At 43.4% G+C, this 22,037-nt stretch overlaps 1 protein-coding gene across 1 annotated transcript in view; it reads right to left on the reverse strand.

Annotated features, from left to right (window-relative positions):
- Window positions 1-22,037, reverse strand: part of ADCYAP1R1 (ADCYAP receptor type I) — a 596,453-nt gene that overhangs the window by 326,412 nt on the left and 248,004 nt on the right. Inside the window, exon 4 of the mRNA XM_029588349.1 lies at window positions 14,310-14,417. Coding sequence (XP_029444209.1) covers window positions 14,310-14,417 — 108 coding nt within the window. The remainder of the gene's footprint in view (window positions 1-14,309; window positions 14,418-22,037) is intronic.

Genomic DNA, 22,037 nt, shown 5'->3' on the forward strand with positions numbered 1-22,037 from the left:
GGAGTAATGGGAGTCGATGGCCGTGAAGACGTCGATGGTGGACAGTCACCGGACGGAGGTCGATGCTGGTGCGACTTCGACGATGCCGGTTCTGATGACGTCGATGCGATGGACGGCGTCGGGGTGTGAGCACGGCAGAGGAGTCCCATCTTCTCCATTCTGGCTTTGCAACCTTTTGGTGTCATGAGGGCACATTTGGTGCAAGCCAGGACATCATGCTCACGACCTAAACACAGTACACAGACTCCATGAGGGTCTGTGATAGACATGGTGTGAGTACAGTCTGGGCACCAATGAAACCCCGACGCTATGGCCATAGAAAAAAATTGAGCCGCGGTACGATCGACGGCCAGTAGGCCGCGAGGGCCAAATCAACAGTAATCGACAGAAAACGGGTAAAAACTTACCGGAGTACTGCGGCCTGAGAAAAGTTAGAGGAGGGACCCCTCTGGGGCAATTTAAGTTTAATTAACTCCGTGAGAAAAAGTCCTGTCAGGAATCTCTTCAGAGCTCCTAAACCACGAGGCTACTGCTGCGTGGAAAAAAGAAGACTGAAGGAGGACCCCTGCTGGCTGCAGGGTTAGTGCCATGCTGGGCATGCCCAGTAGTGGCCAGTCAAAGTTCTGGAAACTACCATCCTGCTTGTCCTGTGAAAAAGTCTATTCCTACAATAGGTTTCATAACTATAATTTCTGTGGAGATCATTCTTTTGGAGTTTGTTATTTAGATATTATGGATTTGAGAAATCAGATAGTTTATTTTATTATGAGATTATGTAATCAGACAGTTTATGTTATGTTATATATGTTTTGGAACAACCATGTTTTCAGATCCTGTTAGAATTGTTTTTGTCTGTTGTGGTTCGTAGTCTCTAGGCATAGAATTCCATAGTTCAAGACCCACTATAGACAGCACTCTTTCTCTTGTTTGCGACAAGTGAGAAGTTTGTAATGTTGGGATTGAGAGGAGACCTTTATTTTGTGATCTCAGAGTTCGTTGAGGTTCGTTCGTTGAGGTTTGTGCTGTTTAAGTGACACCCCAACCAGATCATTGTTATTTAGCTTAATGTTATTGAAAATCCAGTGTTTTCCTATTTGATCCATGTTTGTTTTGTGTATCCAGTTCTCCTGTAGTGATTCTACACTACGTTTGTACACACCTTCATGTCTCCAGATTTTCCCACTGTGATCGTGCCCTGCTTCTGTGAGAACCTTCATGTCTCCAGGTTTTGGTTTTCCATTGTCATAGTATACCTTGAATTCCATGTTGTTCCTGTCCAAATCCTGCTGACTACCAGCAGCTGAGAGTTCAACCTGAGGTGAAAGTGGCCATCGTTGGCCTGTTCCTTTTCTAGTTAGAACCTGCCCATCTCATCCTGTCTATGCACTACCTGCTCTTGGCTGTGGAGTCACACCTGCAGCTGACTATGCCATCACAAAATCTAATTGCTGAGGTTGAAACAAAAGTAATACCCACAACCTTTTTGATGACTTTAGTCACAAATGGAATTTGATATTGAATGGTTATGACTACCCACAGTTGGATTTAAAGACTCTATGCTTTAAGATTAGACAGATTTATGATTTTTTTAAACAAAATTACAATGTATCCATTAAACCTGTTGCTAGTCACAATAGAAGCCAAACATTTTGAAAGACATAGCAATGACTTCTTGATTAAATTAATAGGAAATTGATATAAAGAAATACTAGTTCCTAAAATGCAGAGAGTCAATTCAATTCCTATTGATGGTGTCAAATTGAAAGAGGAAAAGATACTTTGCGAGATGTCCACTATGGTGGAATCATCATTCTCCAGTGCATCATGCTTGCCTATGAAGACAAGAGTGTTAAAAAGCGCTATCTTTATGTAGAAAGTACTTGCACGATGCTTATGCATATTCAATAGTTCTCTTGAAAAATGCTTGGTTCCTGTGAATATTAAGTTGTCCTCATAAGAAATGGAACCAGTCCTTTCTGCTCCAAAAAGCAGCACCACCACTGCGCTAAAAGAAATATTCTATTAGTTACAATGCTATTATTCTTCACCCAAAAAAAAGGAGAAAAAAAACAGGATACTCAAATGAATGCACATAAGCACCAATTATTCTAATGCCCATTTCCCACTCTTATTGATTAGTAGTTTCCAAGATATAAAAAACATTATGCCAATTAGACAGCATCTACATTCAAAGGACTCGTGTTCACAATCAAGTCCTATTCTGAATAATTGCGTCATGAGATTTGAACCAACTCCAGATTTAAAAAAAAAAAGCCTCTTACGTGGGCAAAATAAAATGTTCTCTTTTCATTTTACTTTTTTTCAAATGATTCAACTGTATTCCATCTGAGTTGTACATATCACCTCAAATTTAATATATGCATATGCATAGAGTGGACTTAATTAACTCAAGCATTTTCCTCCTAGACTGGTGCTGTGGCTCAGGACACAGCCCAGGGGATCCAGGTTCAATTCCTCCGTTCATTGGGTCCAGGGTGCACCTGGAAACAATGCAGAGGTGATGCTCAGGCCCAGCAGGTAGGGAAGAATGCTGACTAACAAGTTTCACTGAGATTGCATCTCAAACCAGATACCTTTTCAGTTCTGAGGACGAAAAGTGTTTCTTGATGAGGAATGCTGGTGTAAGGGTGCATGGCAGTAATGACAGAAACTGTTAAAGGAGAAAATAATGAAACAATATTTTACTTTCACATGTAGCAAAGTTGTTAGCAAAGCCCAAGGGCGCGGCTATTTTAAAACATAACCGTGTATATGCGCGCAATGTTATAAAATAGCCTGAACCGTGCATACATGTGCGCCAATTTTAAGTGGGTGCGTGCCTGTGTGTGCAAATGTTGCTTCTGCCACGTAAGAGTGGGGATTTTTGTATGCATGAGCGCCAATGCCATTACCAGTGTTCCCAGTTTGTTCCCAGTTCACCCAGTTAAGGCATAGGACTTCCAAACCCTCCTAGCTTAATAGTCTCCTTTCTCTCATTAGCCCAGACCTTTCAAACCCTGCTGATCTGCTTAGATTTTTTTTTTGTTTTATTAGGTACACATCATTCATAGCAGAAGAAAAGATACACGGAAGGGGACCCTAGCACATGCCAATGTGCATAAGTATTTATGTACAATTTTCCTATTGCCCATGCTCTGCCCAGATCAAGCCCACACCCCGCCCAATTTTGGAAACTTTTCATTTGTGCATGCAGCGGCATGTATGAACATATCGCAGTGGCTTTTAAAATCTGCTTGGCACCCAACATATTCATGTATCCTGTTGTGACCGAGGGCTATGGAACCTGTTGCAGACCATGGGCTATGGATCCTGAAACAGGCGCAGTCACTACCTCATGGGAGAGCGTGAGCCCCTGGACCACAGTGCAGCTCAGGGAGGAGCCCCAAGGCACACCGTGGGAGGTGAGACATGCAAGCATGGGTGGAGCAGGAACAAAGCAAGACTGGGAAATGAAGCAAGGAACTTGGAACAGGCACCAAGCAGAATCAGCCCTCCACTGGACCTACACGCACCAGTGTGACACAGCAACGCAATGCTGTCATAAAAGTAGCCCTCCGGCCACTCAAAAGCTCTTTCAGACCGCTTGGGAATGATGAGTGCGTGAGACCAGACGGAGGCTGAGGACAGGAACAAGACAAGGACTTGGAACTTGGAAGGTCTCGGATGAGAACTTGGAAGGTACAGGTGGGCATTGTCCCTCAGGGTGCCCTACGCTGCCCGTGGGCTGGTCGTGGACCACCCTGTCCGCTTATGCACCCTACACAACCTAGGAAGGCTGGTCACAGACCACGCTGGAGCCCTTCTGGTGCCAAAGCACCAGAAGGGAATCCAACCAAATGAGACTCCAATGACCGGAAACAGGATCCGGATCCATACAGATTTATCCTTGGTATAGCCATCTGGAGGACTCGAAGAGCTCAGCTGGCAGACTTGGAACTCAGAAGACTCAGAACTTGGAACTTGAAGACTCAGAAATTGGAACACTTGGAACACTCAGAACTTGGAACATCAGAACTTGGAACAGGCAGTGAAGGAACTCCAATGAAGGACAAGACCAGGAGCATCAGGACAAGGAGACCAGGAACATAGAATGATGAGCCATCAAGACATGTGAAGACCACGGAGGACCTGGACCGGCACAGAAGAACATGGACATCCATGGAGTCCGAAGGCGCCGAGGAACAGGAACTGAGCCCTTTTATAGGGCTGATGCAGGAAGTCGACTGATGAAGACTTCTGGTGGGGCTGCGGGCTTTTCCCACCGCTGGCCCTTTAAATAGAAAGAAGAGGCGCGCGCCAGTGCCTAGAAAGGACCAGGAAGAGAACAAAAGAACACGGACAGTGGCGGCCTCTGCGCAGAAGGAGGAAGCAGGCAGAGGTCCTGTTGGCGGCGCACAGGCCACATAGGAGGCAGCGGCAGCTTCCTGCTGCCTGAAGGCATCCTGGCAACGTCGTCCCCTGCTGAAGGTGGAGTCAGCGGTGGAGCCTCGAAGCTGCGAAGATGAGGGCGTCCTGGGGTGGCACCAGGCCGCGAAGACCAAGGCAGCAACCCTAGCCACGGAAGATGGAAGGAGACAGCGGCGGCCCTCCTACCATGGAGGGCGGCATCAGGAGTGGTTCCCTGCTGCTCGGGAAGGACATCCGTGGCAGCAGCATGGACCAGAGGCGGCCTAGGCCGCAGAGAAGCAGGTGTGCGGCGGCCCACCGCGGAGACAGTCGGCAGCAGCTCAGGCGGTAAGTGGGGGCCTGCTCGCGGGAAGAGCTTCACGAGTAAGATCACAACACATCCCTTAATTTTTTGCACACTTTAGGCTTTTAAAATTCACCTTTAATGATAAATAATGCATTTTTTAGTCAGAAAAATAACATTCAAAAATGAGAAGAACTAATGCATTACAAGAGAAGGCAATATCATTTACTATATATTTGCCAAAGCATATGATGTTTATAAAAGAGTAATCTATTCTTAAAGAAGACAATTTTCAAATCCATTTACATGAGTAATAGAAAATTACTATATGAGTTAATTGGTTTTCTGAAAGTTGACCTCCCTCACTCCAGTTAAAATATCTGTTGCTCTTCAAGATGCATACTTTAAGCTACATTCAGATGAGGTATTCCCAGCAGCTTGCTTAGATGGGGAGGAAAACAAAGTGCATAGATTATACCATCATGTTATTTTCTATGAAATGCATACTCTCAGAAAAAGCAGGTGCAAATGTTCCCTGGTCCCTTTATACCCACAGCATGTTCAAAGTGACTGCATGTGCCCACTCTTAGTTTCAGAATTGCTGGAAAGTCTGCAGAAAAAAAATACCCGCAGATTATGTCCCGTTGTGTGTGGTAGGAAAATTGTTCCCCAAAAGGGAAATTTACATTAAGGTGTCTATCAATAAAAAAAAGCACACATGTACCTTTCAGCCTGCACAAACCATCCTGATTTTTATCACAAGACACTTAATAGCTTGTGGTAAAAGATAGAGTTGTTAGGTGAATAAAAAGTACCCATATTAATTCAAATGAAGACAAACTATTCATGTTGACTGCATGCATACCTTTTTTAAATTAGGAAGAGTAATTTCCAATGTCATTTCTGCAGGTAAACCAGCATTTTACCTGTAGAAATGGGCATTTTAAAAAATCACCCTCCTGATATGCATTTAAAATTATGTGCATGGAGCCGGTATGTGCATACTATTACCTGCATTGTGAAGAGGTGTTTTTGTAGGCACGATGAGGCTGGAGTTTGGAATTATGTGTATACCTTTGCATAATTTTGTATGCATACATTAACAAGTACGAATATCCTAAAATGCAACTTTCTCTCTTGATATGAGGGTGAGTTGGATGGTATGTTTTACTAAATATATCTTGCTGGAATATGTGTGCGTAGATTTAGTGGGCTAAACTCTGCACGTGAAAAGTACCTCTGGACTTTCTACCAATGCAGACAGTTACAAAAAAAAAAAAAAATCCTTTATATATACTGGTAGTTTTCACTGTTGATAAAGTTACAACTCCATCCCATCCCCTGAATGACTCTTTTTACTGCAGCTGAACATCTGTGCATTACACAGATGTGTGCTTTCATTTAGGTGACTGAAAATCCACTTCAGCAGATTCAGATAGCCTACCACACAACCTGTTTTCTATCTGCATGAATATCAAATAAGTCTTTGAAAATGTATGCTAAAATGTATCTTTCTCCCTTGATATGAGGGTGAGTTGGATGGTATGTTTTACTAAATATATCTTGCTGGAATATCTGGGTCATTTATTTGCAAAAGATGGAAGTGGATATATACTCGCGATATATATTTAGGGGATCAACGAAGGCCCACTTTTTCAGATATGACCAATCAGAAGTACCTACACAACACTTCTGGATAACATTATGTTATAGCAGTTAAAATATCATAATCTGAAATAGATTCAGATGTTTCCAGGACCAAAAATCTGCATATTAGCTAGAACAAAAGGTTGAAGCTAACACTGCTTGGTAATGTGCTAATGTTATCTAACAGTGCTAAACTCTTTGTTCTGCCAGTAATTCATTAATTCTCCTTCCTACTCTCACCTACTGTTCACTTGTCAAATTAGAATAACAGATTTAAGGAAAGTGACAACTGCAAATGATGCTTAGATGCTGAGGAATTCCACTAGTGAATGCCTATAATTCTCACCTTCATTGTCTGTGTGGTCTTTCAGTTGTGCAATATAGTATAAAGTATTCAGTCAATACCAAAATTTGCAAAGTCTTTGAAATATGCATTGAAAAAAATAGCTAAATTCAAACACTTGGTGTATATTTGAACTGAACACATAAATAATAGCTGACTTAGACTAGAACAGGGTTTCCTAAACCTGTCCTGGGAGACTCCCAGGTCAGTCGGGTTTTCAGCATATCTGCAATGAATATGCATGAGAGAGATTTACAAGCACTGCCTCTATCGCGTGCATATGCAAATTATTCATATCCACTGTGAATATCCTTTGGCTGGGGTTCCTCCAGGGCAGGTTTGGGAACCACTGGACTAAAAAAAAAGTTAGGGGAGGGCAAAGCTGTTTTTCAAATTTAACAGCCATAATCCACAACAGGAAAAGCAGTATGGGCCTTTTAAAGTAGTTTTTTACGTGAAAACTTACCAACAGGCTTTAGAAATAGAGGAAATGTGTTCAAAAACATTTGGGACCCAATATTCAGTAAGCCAGTGAGCAGACAAGTGATCTGGCTGATCAGTTAGCCAGATCACTTGCCCTGGATATTCTGAGGGATAAATGTCCCATTGAATATCCCTGATTAACTGTAGCCAGATAACTATAAACCTGATCAGGCAGTTATCCTATCTTGTGTATGTGTTTATTAAAAAAAAAAAAAAAAATGTAATTGCGGGCCTCTTGGCCCGATTCCCAACCCCACCGTAAAACTTTAAAATCCTTGCTGGCCAAGGACCCGCCTGATCAAATCCTTCCAAAGGGGAACTAAAAGAAAATATTGCCGCCAGCCCTCTCCTCACCACCCACTCCCCCGGCAAATAGTAAAATAAAAATATGGGCTTCTCACCCCTTATCCCCCTCACCCCCCCCCCCAAATGCAACCGACCCTCTCCTCCCCTTAAGCTCTCCCTCCCACCAGTTACCTGAATCATACCCCCAGTTGCAGCCCCAACATCGCGTTACGAACCAATCAAGGCCGCTGCCAGTACTGCTCTGACCAGCCATGGAACAGTTAAGCTGACAGCGCAGTCTTCCAAGGTGGCTGCCCAGAGCAACACTGGAAGAACTTAGCACTGCACTGTAATAAGACCTCCAAATGGGGCACGATTTGGATACCGGGGGGGGGGGGGGGCTTTGGGGGGGAAGAGGGGTGGTTTGCATGAGAGGGTGGGGGTAGGGGGTGAGGAACCCATATTTTTGGCAGGAAGAGGCATGGGTAAGGGCCAGCAGCAATTTCATCTTTAGTTCACCTTTGGAGGGGTTTGGAGCGGGGGGGGGGGGGCGCTCAGCCAGCGAGGGTTTTAAAAATTTATGGTGGGAGGGATGGGAATTGGACTGGGAGTCCTGCGGTCAAGTTTTTGTTTTTCATTAATATAATCATAGGAATGCCACTTAACCGATATCTTTTGAAGATATCTGGTTAAGTGATAGGTTATCCTGCCATGCTATGTGTGCTGAATAGCCTTAGACCTGCTCTGAGGCAAGACTAACGTTATCCGGCAAACTCAGCCAGTTAAAGTTAAAAAATCAGCTAAGTTAGCTTAATTACATGACTTCTCCCCAAACCATCCCAGGAATGCCCTCACATTATGCAGCTGAATTTTAGACAGATAATGAATTATCCGTCTAAAATATTGCTGCATAATATTGGGGAAAATATTGAAAAGTCAGCATTAAGCCAGATAACTTGTGAGTTATCTAACTGCCATTGGTGGTTTTGACATAAAATGATTTGCAGCTCTTCCTAAAAGCAAAATGAAGTTTCTTTGTGAATTCGTTTGTGTAACCCTCATTACAATTTCTCTGTATTTATTGCAAAACAGGAGTTACTTGCTCATGATATTTGATTCCTGGGAGATGTGTTTTGGACTAGTTGGAGCACTTGCATCATAGCCATTAGTAAGCCCAAATGCAGGGCATTGCAATAAATCAGTTTTACACATAACCAAAGCCTGAATAATCGTTCTTAAAGCTCAATCTGATATCTCATTTTTCAGCTGCCACACCAGTCTTAATTTTAAAGAAACAGATTTTGCCATTGCCTCAACCTGTGTAAAAGAAAAATCCCATATGTGCGAAATACATAACCCCTCTCCCTCCCCCAGGTAATAAAAATGACAACCCTGTGTATGTGTTTGAACAATAATATTATCTGTACATTATCCAACTAGCCACAAAACAATATGCATATTAGGGGTGTGCAGGGATAAAAAATTAATTTTCATATTTCGGTTCGTTTTTGGGAGGATTTCTCCCCACAAATTTCAGTTCATTGAATTTGATTTGTTTCATTCATATGAAAAAAAAACTCAAACCAAACATAAAAAATAACCAAAAGAAAAAATAAACCAAAAAAATAAAATGTGCCTTCCCAAGGCCTCCCATCACCATCATCCATCCCTCCCACCCAGAAAAATGCCAGGGCCAGGATCCTTCCTGGCCTCCACTTATCCAGTCCAGCGCAGATCCAACTGCAAGGCCTTGGATAGGCCAAAGACTAGAGGTGTGCATCCGTTTTCACGTATTAGTAATCCGCAACTTATTTTTTGCTATCTGTTAAATACGTGGGGAGGCGAAACGCATCGCGACCCCCCACGTATTTAACAGATTTCTGTTTTATTCGGCCTCCTAAATAAAAATTTAACCCCCCCCCCACCCTCCTGACCCCCCAAGACTTACCAAAACTCCCTGGTGGTCCAGCAGGGAGTCAGGAAGCCATCGCTACACTCGTTTGCCGGTTTCATCACGGCGCCGATAGCCTGTGTCACAGGGGCTACCGGTGCCATTGGTCAGTCCCTATCACATGATCACCGGCGCCATCTTGTGCTCCAACCATGTGACAGGGGCTGACCAATGGCAACGGTAGCCCCTGTGACATAGTATGGGCAAAGGTTATCGGCGCCATTTTGAGTCCTGGCGTCGGATGGCAGGTCGCTCCGGGACCCCCGTTGGACCCACAGGGACTTTTGGCCAGCTTGGGAGGGCCTCCTGACCCCCACAAGACTTGCCAAAAGTCCAGCGGGGGTCCGGGAACGACCTCCTTTCACACCGGCCGCCCGATCCCAATACTCAAAATGGCGCCGATCGCCTTTGCCCTCACTATGACGGCGATCGGCGCCATTTTGAGACTCAAAATCGCCGTCCGATGCCAATACTCAAAATGGCGCCGATCACCGTCATAGTGAGGGCAAAGGTGATCGGCGCCATTTTGAATATTGGGATCGGCCGGCCGGCGTGAAAGGAGGTCGCTCCTGGACCCCCGCTGGACTTTTGGCAAGTCTTGTGGGGGTCAGGAGGCCCCCCCAAGCTGGCCAAAAGTCCCTGTGGGCCCAACGGGGGTCCCGGAGCGACCTGCCATCCGACGCCAGGACTCAAAATGGTGCCGATAGCCTTTGCCCATACTATGTCACAGGGGCTACTGGTGCCATTGGTCAGTCCCTGTCACATGGTAGGAGCACAAGATGGCGCCGGTGACCATGTGATAGGGACTGACTAATGGCACCGGTAGCCCCTGTGACACAGGCTATCGGCGCCGTGATGAAACCGGCAATCGAGTGCAGCGATGGTTTCCTGACTCCCCGCTGGACCACCAGGGAGTTTTGATAAGTCTTGGGGGGGTCAGGAGGGTGGGGGGGTTGTAGTTAATTTAGAAGTAACGTATTTACAGATCGACAACTTATTGAATTCTCCATACTTCCGCATGAAATGAATTGACCCCCCATGAATACGTATCACATACGCAACGAACATTTTTTGCCTGCACATCCCTACCAAAGACGGAGTAGTTTGCCGTGACCTTGGCTTCAGACTACACAAGGCTGATGCCTTGGCTGCAGCCCGGGACCAGGCCCGATGCCAGAATTCGATGCCTGGGCCTCAGCCTAGGCTGAAGCCCGAGCCCAGGTCAGATGCATTGACTCGGCCTGAAGGCTGTATCCCAACTTGAGAACCCTGGCCCACCCCCCAGGCCGAATGCCGGGTGCAGGCTGAGGCTCGATACAAAGGCCCAGACCAGATGCCATGGCCCAGGACAGTGGCTGGGTCCTGATGCCAGGGACTTGTTGGATTTCTGATGCCATGACTCAGCCTGGAGGCCGAGTCCCTACACTGGAGCCTCGGCTTTGGCTAGAGCCCGATGCTACAACCTGGCCCAGAGGCGGGGACCTGATCCTGGAGCCTCAGCCCAGATGCAGACGCAGTACTTAGGCCCAGAACACCTGGGTCTTGGTCTAAGCTAGAGCCAGGACCGTGGCCCAAGACTACGGCCCTGCTCAGAGGTCGGGTCCCAATACTAGGGCCTCAGCCCAGACCCAGACCCGATGCCAGGACTCAGCCTGGAGGCTAGGTCCTGATGCCTGAGCCTCGGAGCCCTGGGCCCAGGCCTGATGCACCATAACAGAGCATACATACAGAATAATATTGCAAAGGTACAAGGCAATGGCATGCAATACTTTCTTGGGGTGGCCAGCTGCATAATTTGACAACAAAACATACAGTACTAGCTGGCTATCCCGGACTTGGTCATAAAGACATGTCCAGGTATGAGGCCTAATTAAGCATACAGGCTATAATTGACAATTATCCCAGTACTCTGGTCCTTGAAAGACCAGCTGGCATTAGGGATCTACTGCTAGCACAATCGGTTCACTCCATCAAAGCAGTGAGCAATGTTCCAGATGCTGAAAGTATGTTAGCACTGCAAATGGTCCCATCTATGGCTACAAATGCCTGCAATTGGCTTAACACAATATGCAAGATGCCATAACTGGCCGCCCATGATGCCCCTTCTTTTATGCTATGATGGAGCCACTATCCCTTTTCTTTACCTACCATTCAGGTGGGTGGAAAGATGTATGAGAGGTAGGTCTGGCTGTAAAGCAAGCTCTGCAGGCCTCATGTCAGCCTATTAAAGGCCATAAGCAGCACACAGAGCCCTCTCAACTCTACCTCTATTATACATGGCCCCCCTTCCTTTAACCCTGTTCCCCACCCCATCACCCCTCCTCCTTCCATCCCTATGTCCTTTTTGATGTACAATGCTCCCTCCCTTCACAATTTGTGCCTACATTCCTCCTAAATTGGTCATCACAATGGGGTCTTAATTTGAGGTTTTAAACTCAGTTTATTGGCTTACATTATACCAAGGATTTTAGCTTCAGACACTATTGGAATTGTACAGTTGTCAATTTCCAAATGAGGCATATTGACCACTGGGTCATGTCTGCCAATCTGTTTTCTTTATATTTAAAACCAACCTATTTCTCATCAGTCATCCCATCACACCAGCAAGGTAATGCCTGGAATGATCTATAGGTACACTACCACCTGGATTACACCAAATATAAATTGTATATTGTTGGCATAGATATAATATACAACTCATAAGGCCTTTAGAATAGTCCACAGGGGTCAGAGAAGGTTGGTAAATAAAACTGACAATAATGTGGAACCTTGAGGCATTCATGATTTTAATGCGCTACCAGCATGAGCACATCTCTCCTTTTCTCACCTGTTGCTTATAATCTGACAAATAAGCAAACCAGGCAAGTATGATCATAACCCTATTGCTTGCAAGCATTGTAGTAGGATTTTATATTCACTGTATCAAATGCAGTGGTCACATCTAACCGAATAAGTAGCACTGAAGACCCATCATCTATTTCCTATTTCCTACCATATGGAATGTACGAAAAACACCAATAACTGCTCTGTGCTTAGTCTGAGGCCAAACTGATATTTGTCAAGTATGTCATTCTCCTCCAGAAAATCTTCCATCTGCACAGCTGCATTAGTACTAGGAGTGTGCATTCGTTTGCAACGTATTGGCAATCCGCAATGTATAGGGCCATATTCATTGTATTTGTTGCGTCACGAAACTTATCGCGATTTCCCACAAATACAACAAATCTTCACCAAATTATTTGGCTGTATAAAGGAGAGAATTTAAACAAACCTCCCACTCTCCTGACCCCCCCAAGACTTGCCAAAACTCCCTGGTGGTCCAGCGGGAGTCCAGCAGCCATTTACTGCACTCACGCCATCGGCTGCCGGTATTCAAAATGGCACCGATAGCTTTTGCCCTTACTATGTCACAGGGGCTACCGGTGCCATTGGTCGGCCCCTGTCATATGGTAGGAGCAATCTTGTACTCCTACCATGTGACAGAGGCAATCTTGTACTCCTACCATGTGACAGGGGCCGACCAGTGGCAGCGGTAGCCCCTGTGACATAGTAAGGGCAAAGGCTATCGGCTCCATTTTGAATACCGGCAGCCGACGGCGTGAGTGCAGTAGATGGCTCCCAGACCCCCGCTGGATCACCAGGGAGTTTTGGCAAGTCTTGGGGGGGTCAGGAGAGTGGGGGGTTGTAGTTAATTAAATTTTAGCCGGGAAATGAATAAGAATGGAATGCATGAACGGATCGGGGACCCCCTTGCTGAATGCAACGAATCTGCCCCCCGAAGAATACAAATACAGAATGTAACGTATGCGGTCCCTCTGCACATCCCTAATTAGTACCCATTTCTCTAATGGCTTCCCTAGCTTAGATAAATTTGTAATGGGATGAACTGTCCTTTGTTAAACATCTCAGACACACACCCTTTAGCAAGTGATGTGTTTACCATCTGATCCAGAAATCCATGTGTCTCTGCCTGCATTGGTTTGTATTATCTAAAATGGACAGGGGTCAAGGTAGCAATATAATGACTTTAATTGAGTAAGTAATTCTGGCACATCCTTCAATGCTATAAATCTAAACTGGGTCCAAGCAGAAAATCGATACTTATATGCCAAATCTTCTCTGTCCAGTTTTTTCCTTATTTTTCCCTCTCTGCAGTTCTCTTTCTCTACTACCTTTTCCTTGCAATGGTGGCAAATTATGATTAGGGGGAAATCCAAGAGATTTGGACAAATCTGAGGTATCACACTGTATCTAATAATTAAAGACCTTCAGGTCCAACTCTATTTGCTGAAGATGGACTTCTGTGACAATTCCAGAGATGGAAGATGAAAGAAGCTGGAAACCTGCTGAGTATGCTGATGCCAGTGAAAGAGCAATTGTCAACATTGTCTGAACTGCAGGCTCTGGGAGGTGTGCAGATCCCTAGGACTAACATGGACCTTTGGCTATTATTCATGTATTTGCAACAACAATTGGAGACAGAGAACACTGAGAAGACATAACAATGGCCCAGCACTTACAATAGCAAGGCCAAATGTAAAAGTTACAAGAAGAAGCTCGGCATTACCCCCATCTCTCCCTTCTCTGCCAACTATACTTCAACTGTAATTAGGAAGAAACTACAATCCAAGCATGCGATGTGGTAAAACCAAGCCTCAATCAACCCATCCCGAGAATATGGAGCCAGCTAGCAACCCTTGTCTTCAGTAATCCACTCTAATATTTTGAAAACAAACTAAGCTTCCTTTCAAGTGCATTCAGTACATCACTGGTTGTTTTTAACAAAGCATACTACCACTCATTATCATTTCTAGTTATACAAACTATACCACATTACAGTAACAATACATATTACTAGTGAAAATATGAAAAAAACAGGTTTCCCTTACCGTCTTCAGAATTTATAATTCTGAACAATGCTGGGCAACGGACAAATACGACTTTACCAACAACAGCAGGCATCCAACAGGTAATATTATCCCACATCCCACGGCATCCTAGAAGAAGAAAACATAACAATTGAAACATTTCTTACTTGCAGTCAGCCTTCAATAGTTTAAATCATTATGGGATTAATTTTCAAGGAGCTGCTAAGTAGCAAAGATAGTCGGTTGATTTTAACCAGTTGTCTTTAGACAAATTTATAGGGTCATTCATCAGAATGTGTTATGGCGTTAATGCACATGATGACACGTTAATGCATGCATTAATGCCATAACACATGCATTATAAACAATAATGCACGGCGCAAATGCAATTTTTTTTGGAGGGGTATTAGGTGAGATTTAGTGGGATTTAGTTAAAAGAGGGGCAATATCACACCGTGCAATAGCATAACACATGCTATTGCACGGTTTTAACGCTGGAAATAACTACACCTTTTTTCCTGGAGTTAGGCTGTGTCATATGCTTGAAATGGCCATAAAGCAATTTGTGATACATTTTTAGAATTGCATTTTGGCCATTTCTGGGCTTTGGGTGGAGAAGGGAGGGGAAATAGAGTGGAGTGGAGTGGGGAGAGAGAAAGAGCACCTCTGGGGAAGGTCTCACTGTATGTACCTATTTATATCTCTATAGGAGGGCCATCTAATAGGTCAAGGTGAGGTGTTAGTGGTGGTTTAGGGTTTAGGGGCCAGTTTCGCATGTAGAGTGAGATGTACGAAAAGCACAGTACACCTTGATGAAGTTTTGACATCGTTTGGAGTGAGGAAAGTCTTACAAAGATGAAATTTTGTACTACGTTATCTCACCATAGCTTACTGGTAGAGTCCATCAAGCTAGGGCAAGAGAACATAGTAGAAATAAATGTCATCTTTGTGAGACTTTCCTCGCTCCAAGGGGCCAATGCAATAATTATGCACCCCTGGGGGCACCTTGCATTATTTAAATTAAGGGGTCACGTTAGCAAGGAGGTGCTAGGGGCTCGCAAGCTCCCCTAGCACCTCCTTGCTGATGAGAACCTGATCGGTTTTGGCCGTCCGCCACTTAGGAAAACCGACGCTGAGTTTATCAGCATTGGTTTACCTAAACACTGTACAGCCATACAGCCGCACAGCCAGGGGGTTCAGGAAACAGATGCTTGTCATTTGAGTGTCTGTTTCCTGCACCCAACTGCCTGTGTCTTTTTTAACTTTTTTTTTTAAGTTTATTTAGTTGTTTTTCCTTCTACTTAATATTGCAACAAAATTAAGTAGGAGACAGTACAGAAAAGTAGTTTTTTCTGCTTTTCTGTACTAGTTTTAAAAACACTCAGCTATTAACGCCTGCTCCAGGCAGGCGTTAATTTCTGATCACTAAATGTGTGTCCTAGATGCACATTTTGTGTTTTGCATTGGGAGTGAATACCTAATAACATTCACATGCATTTGCGTGTGATGAGCGCTATGAGATTCACTCCACAGTAGACAAGCATTGTAGAGGCGCTAATCCCCTTACTGCATAAGGAGATTAGTTATCACATATACAACCCGTGTCCAACTATGGGTTATACAGTGCGCTCAGCTGAGAACACTGTATTGGATCAGCCTCCAAATGATGTCAAGTCTTCACCAAGGTGTACTGTGCTGTTCATACATATCACTCTATATGCAAAACCAGCCCCTAAACTCTAAACCACCACCAACATCTGACCTCGACCTATTAGATGGCCCTCCTATAGAGATATAAATACTTCACTATTATGAGTGCCTTCTAGATAGGTGTTCTCTCTCTCATTCTCTCTCTCTCTCTCTCTCTCTCTCAAAAATAGGGATTATTGCAGCATTCACAAAGTTTACTCCTGCAAATCAGTAAGTTACCACATGGTGCAATAATTGTAAAATTTCCCTAAATACACCCCTTTTTCTTAATGCAGGTGTTATCAATGCATTTATAACGCATTTTGATGAATCTAGGGGCTAAAGCTGAAACAAGCTTAGTAGTTTTGTGACAAAGAAATGACCTAAATTTAACTGGTTAGATTTAAGCCTGCTATTTTTTTCACACAGGGCTAAATTTTCAAAAGGATTTGCATGTGTAAAACTGTGTTTTACATGCATAAATGAGTTTTTGAAAATTTCCAGGGAGGTTGTGCGCATAAAAGTCTGAGCATAACTCGCAAGCATAATCCTCCTCTTCATGCTCTCCTGATGTACCCTCCTTTTTCACCCCTCCCTGCTCTCTCACTTGATTCATTAAGTTCATTGAAAATGTTCTCCTCACTATTCTGTTATTCAAATACTAAGAAAAATGTTTACTGTTCACAATACTCTACTGTTCCCAACTACCATGTTAACTCCATTTGATTGTATGCTAATTGCATATTTTTTATGCTAATTGCATATTTTGTAAACCGTTATGATGGCTCTACCGAATAACGGTATATAAAACTCTACAAACTCTACAAATTTATATGTTTATTTTTACACCCAAAAAGAGGAGTTTCAGGGAAAGGGTGAAGAGTTGGAGTGGGAAAATCATTTACATGGTATTTCTAAAAATCAACATTATGAAGGTTATTTTCAAAAGGATTTACACGTGTAAAATTGAGTTTCTGAAAATTGCAACTTTTATGTGCATAATTCTTTTCAAAATTCATTCCATAGGGCTGATTTTTCAAAAGGCTTTACATGTGTAAATGGACTTTTGAAAACTGCTATGAAATATGCTACTTTTACACACAAAAACTGTTGCATCGGAGGTGGACCCTTGGCCCGAGGTAGGGTTGATGCAACCCATAGGTAAGGACCTGCGGGGTCCCCACCATTGGTAGGCGGAGTGGGCTGATAGACAGAGGCCACTGGAGCTTCACCTATACCAGCCTTCGTTCCCCGCGGTTTGAGCTTTTGGGTGCCGGGGCCGGCAGGACTTAGGTGGGCCTCAGTGTATAGTCGAAATAAGAGTTGGTTCAGCCCAGAGACAGCAAGTGAGAGATGGCACAGTCTTACTGTGGACTAGGTAATGTCCTGGAAACTTGGGCGCCAATGGAATAGAGGCAGACAGGGGGTGCTCAAGCAACAGCAGGCCAAAGCCTGAATAAACCATATCTAGGGAGTAAGCTGGAGAGGCGTCAAAGAGCAGGCTTGAGTCAGGGCTGGTGGCAATCCAAAGGCAGTGGTAAACAATGCTGAGGTCTGATCATGGAGATAGACAAGACCGTAGTCAGGCAAAACAGAAGTCTGGGTCTGGAGATAGGCAATTGCGTAGTCAGGAGAAGCAGAGGTCTGGGTCTGGAGATAGGCAGTAGCGTAGTCAGGCAAAGCAGGGGTCCAGGCTTAGAGAGAGTCATTGGCGTAGTCAGGCGAAGCAGAGGTCTGGGTCTGGAGATAGGCAGTAGCATAGTCAGGCGAAGCAGGGGTCCGGGCTTGGAGAGAGTCAATGGCGTAGTCAGGCGAAGCAGAGGTCTGGGTCTGGAGATAGGCAGTAGCATAGTCAGGCGAAGCAGGGGTCCGGGCTTGGAGTCAATGGTGAAGTCAGATAAAGCAAAGTCAAAGTCTATGTAGTCAATCCAAGATATGAAGCATGGTACGACAAGGAGACAGTAACCAGGAACAATGAGGAACAGGAACACAGAGATGAGACGAAACTCTAGGAGGCAACGAGTACTCAACCAGCGAGGAGACCTGTTGAAAAGGCAATGCTAGGAAGCGGAGTCTGAGCTTAAATACTGTAGCTGAGTTGACATCATCATCCAGGGCCGCGGCTAGGTTCCTGCCGCGGTCCTTACTTAAGGATGGGAGGGGTGCGGAGCGAGTAGCAGCGTCTCTCCGCGGGCCAAAATTACACCATGAGGTTATTTGTTTATGTTCAGTCTATTAGTCTAGTTCTCTCTCTGTGTAATTGGTCACATGATCCTCTTCAATTATTACATAAATCCTATTGATGGACTCTCTACCTGGGTAACATCAAGCTAGGTTGAGAGAACATTGCACAAATCTCATCTTTGGGTGAGTTTCCTCACTCCAAAGGTCATCAAATCTTCACAAGAGTGCACTGTTCTGTTCGTACATCGCACTCTGAATGTCAAAGTGGCCCCTAACTGCTACACTAATACCTAAACCTCACCTCGAGTAACTTGGTGGGCCTCCTATAGAGGTATAAATACCTACCTAGTATGAGGTCTCTCTCTCTCTCTCTCTCTCTCTCTCTCTCTCTCTCTCTCTCTCTCTCTCTCTCTCTCTCTCTCTCTCTCTCTCTCTCTCTCTCTCTCTCTCTCTCTCTCTCTCTCTCTCTCTCTCTCTCTCTCTCTCTCTCTCTCTCTCTCTCTCACACATATATTGTAGGTAGGAAATACAACAATTCTGACACTTATCACAAAGTGCAAAAAAGTTATCACTAATAAAAGTTTGCGCTAATACCTATCCAAAGCACTAAGATAGCACACTTTGTGATAAACCGCCTATTACCATAAAACATGCCCCTTTTCTTATCGCATCCGATATTTAGTGCATTTTGATAAATCCAAGCCTTATTTTGTTATAAGATTGAAATTCCCAAGAAAAATAAAATAAAAACTGAAAATGAAGGTACCTACATACAGTAGACCAACCAGTTAGGCAGCATCTCTTAGGAAAGCAAGTCCTAAGATTGATTTCAGCATTTTGTCAGAAGGAAAATAATTAGAGTTGAATGATTGATCAGAGTAAGAAGATGATTCTGGCAGTTCATAGGTTCCTTCCAATGTCGGGGGCCACCTCAGCCAGTTTGCTAAGTCACATGACAAAACAATCCATAAGGCTCACTGAAGAGGACTTTGTAGCAACTACCAAAGAACAAGCACCAGAGCACTTATGTTTAATCATTTAAAAATAATCAAACTAGTAGCAAAATCATGACCGAAAATTAACAATGCACGTATTCAAGCCTCAAAGATTAAAGTGCTGGAGAGAGAGAAATTTAATCATATCATCATATTTTTTATTCAGTGTTAAAGATTAATCCAGTGTTGGTATGCCCCCACAATTTTGCAGTCATGGGGAAAACAACATAATTAGCCTGTCACTTCATAATTTATAACATGCTGCACAGTCCAGCCTGTTGCTCCCCCATCTCCTAATGAAATCATCTGAAGAAAGCTATAGGGTGCTGCCTTCAGTCTCAGCTATCTATCTGCTTCCTGCTCCTGCCCCTCCTGGCAAGCAAGCTGAAGGGGACAGGAGAAGTGTGTGTGTATATGGGGGAAGTGGGTGTTGAGACTGAGACTAAAGCTGAAGTAGATAGAGCAGAGGAAAAAAGAGGCACTCTGCTTTCTAAACCAGCTCTCCCCCCCCCCCCCCCCCGACCTGAAGGGAACAGGAGGGCAGAGATGAAGTTGATATGGACAGAGAAAACAGTCAGAATGTTTGATCCCTCAAATATCTCATATCAAGTCAAAGATGATTTTGATATAATTCCTGGACGGAGTGGCCCTTTCAGAAGAATTTTATCTTTGAAGAAAGGTACTTGCTTCTTCTGCATATATGGCCAACTATATGCCATCTACAAAGAACCGGATGTTTTTTTGAAGTCTGCAAATGCTGGTGTCCACCAGCTGGTAGCCAGGGCATACAGTTCAATTCATAGAAGCCTTGATGACTGGCTCCACTGCTTAAAAGTTTCAAATTTGTGATTATTCAGTCCCTTTTTGTGTCTGTTACCATGTGTCCATTTTATACTCACTTATCTTTCTGTGCAATAACAGAATGACAAATTACTGATGTTGAGGGTATTTTAAGCATACATAACCTCATATACTTGGAAAGATGACAAGAACTTTCACAAGAAAATATAAAAAGGATGGTCAGACTATATTTTAATTCAAAACAAATGTCACATTTCACAGTTAAGTTTGTAATTTATTGATAAATATTTGATGCTAATATTTGAAGATTTACTTAGTAAACTTTGTATGTGTCTATAGATTAAATATATATATATAAATTTTAGATTTATATTCCACTTTCACACTTCAAAGCGGATTACATTCAGGTACTATAGGTATTTCTCTATCGCCAGAGGGCTTACAATCTAAGGGGGTTGTTTTCTAAACCCTTATCATGTGCGTTAGGGCCCTAACGCACTCAATAAGGCCATTTTGCATGTGAAAAGAGCCTTTTTGCATGCAATATGATGCAAATTAAGGGGAGGGGAGGCCGTGTTTTCCCTGCCAGCAATAATGTTACTAACATTCATCTGCAGTAGCATGCCAAATAACTACACCTTTTATGGTGTCGCTATTCAGTGCAAAAGCCAGCACACTACAGTTGTGCAAAGGCTGCAGGCTTTCACAGCCCCCCGTTTTCACAGGAAAGAATGGTGAATCCAGGCCTAAGTTTGTACCTGAGGCAATGGAGGGTAAAGGGACTTGTCCAAGGTCACAAGGAACAACAGCAGGACTTGAACCCTAGTCTCCGTGTTCATAAGCCCACTGCTCTAACCATTAGGCTACTCCTCCACTCTGGTTGTGCAATAAAAATAATATGAAAGGACTTCAATAAAAAAGTGACCTTTTTAGCACAGTCGTGTGAATCTTTATGCCAAATTATGCATATTTTGCCACATAGTTGTTGCAGAATTTTGAAAAACCAGCTGCAGGAAACTGGAGTACTCCTTCCCCAGCCTTCCAAAATGTCTTTGTACTGTTAGAGAAAAATAACATATGTGACAATCATCTTATATCTATGTGGCAAAAGCAATTGTTATTATTATTATTATTATTATTAGTGTCAATGTTAATTTTTTTGAACACATACCAGAGGTAGAAGTTGGAGATTTTTTACAAGAGTTCAGATTGCCTTATGAGTAGTAAACACAACATCTGAATAAAACACAGCATTAAAATCTTCACTGATTTACTCCAAATAATAATACATTGCATAGGTTCTATAATGTTCTTTAAGTCCTTTTCTACACTTTTCCTAACCTTTGGTAGCCCCCACTAGGTGCAAACCCAGAACCACATTAGAGGATACCGGGACCTTATCAGAAGCTTTAAAAATCTCTGGTACATCATTCAATGAATGGATGTCAGTTTCTCCTGCAAACATACAGAGCTTTTATGAAACTACTGAAATCTTTGAGACCTTGCAAAGTTAAATTTCATCCTTATCAACTGTGAAGTCATAAGCTCTTTTCCTTTTAATATCAGCTCCATCATCCATATGCTCTGTCTTTGTCACTCATATCCATTAATGAAAGAATTATAAGGCATTTTGGTAGTATCTTTCTATTTAATTTCATTGAATTGTATAATTTTCAAAATAATGTACAGGTTGATATTTATATTAAATTTTCCTTAGCAATATTTGTAGGAACTATCCTAGGAATTTGACACAGGAAAGAGGAAAAGCTAATTCTCTTTCCATCTCTAACCGCTAAGGATTATTCTCTTCCTTACAGCTTTGTAGCCACAGTTTACATCATTATTAATTGATTATTGTTTTCAGTCATGAACAACCTTCATAGTTCATTGACCACATGCATTGTTTTCCCTTTGAAAGTTAGCAGCTGCAAAGTACACATGCTAAAACTGACTAAATACTCTGTGTCTGCTATTTGTATGGGAGGCCGAGGGTGGGGCAAAATATACATGCATTGTATTTCTCGCTTTTTCTAAACATGCTCCTGGGGTGACCTCTATGCCGTATAATGTATTCTGGATT

The sequence above is a fragment of the Rhinatrema bivittatum genome, chromosome 2, assembly GCF_901001135.1.
Source record: "Rhinatrema bivittatum chromosome 2, aRhiBiv1.1, whole genome shotgun sequence".
In the NCBI taxonomy this organism is placed as follows: Eukaryota; Metazoa; Chordata; class Amphibia; order Gymnophiona; family Rhinatrematidae; genus Rhinatrema; species Rhinatrema bivittatum.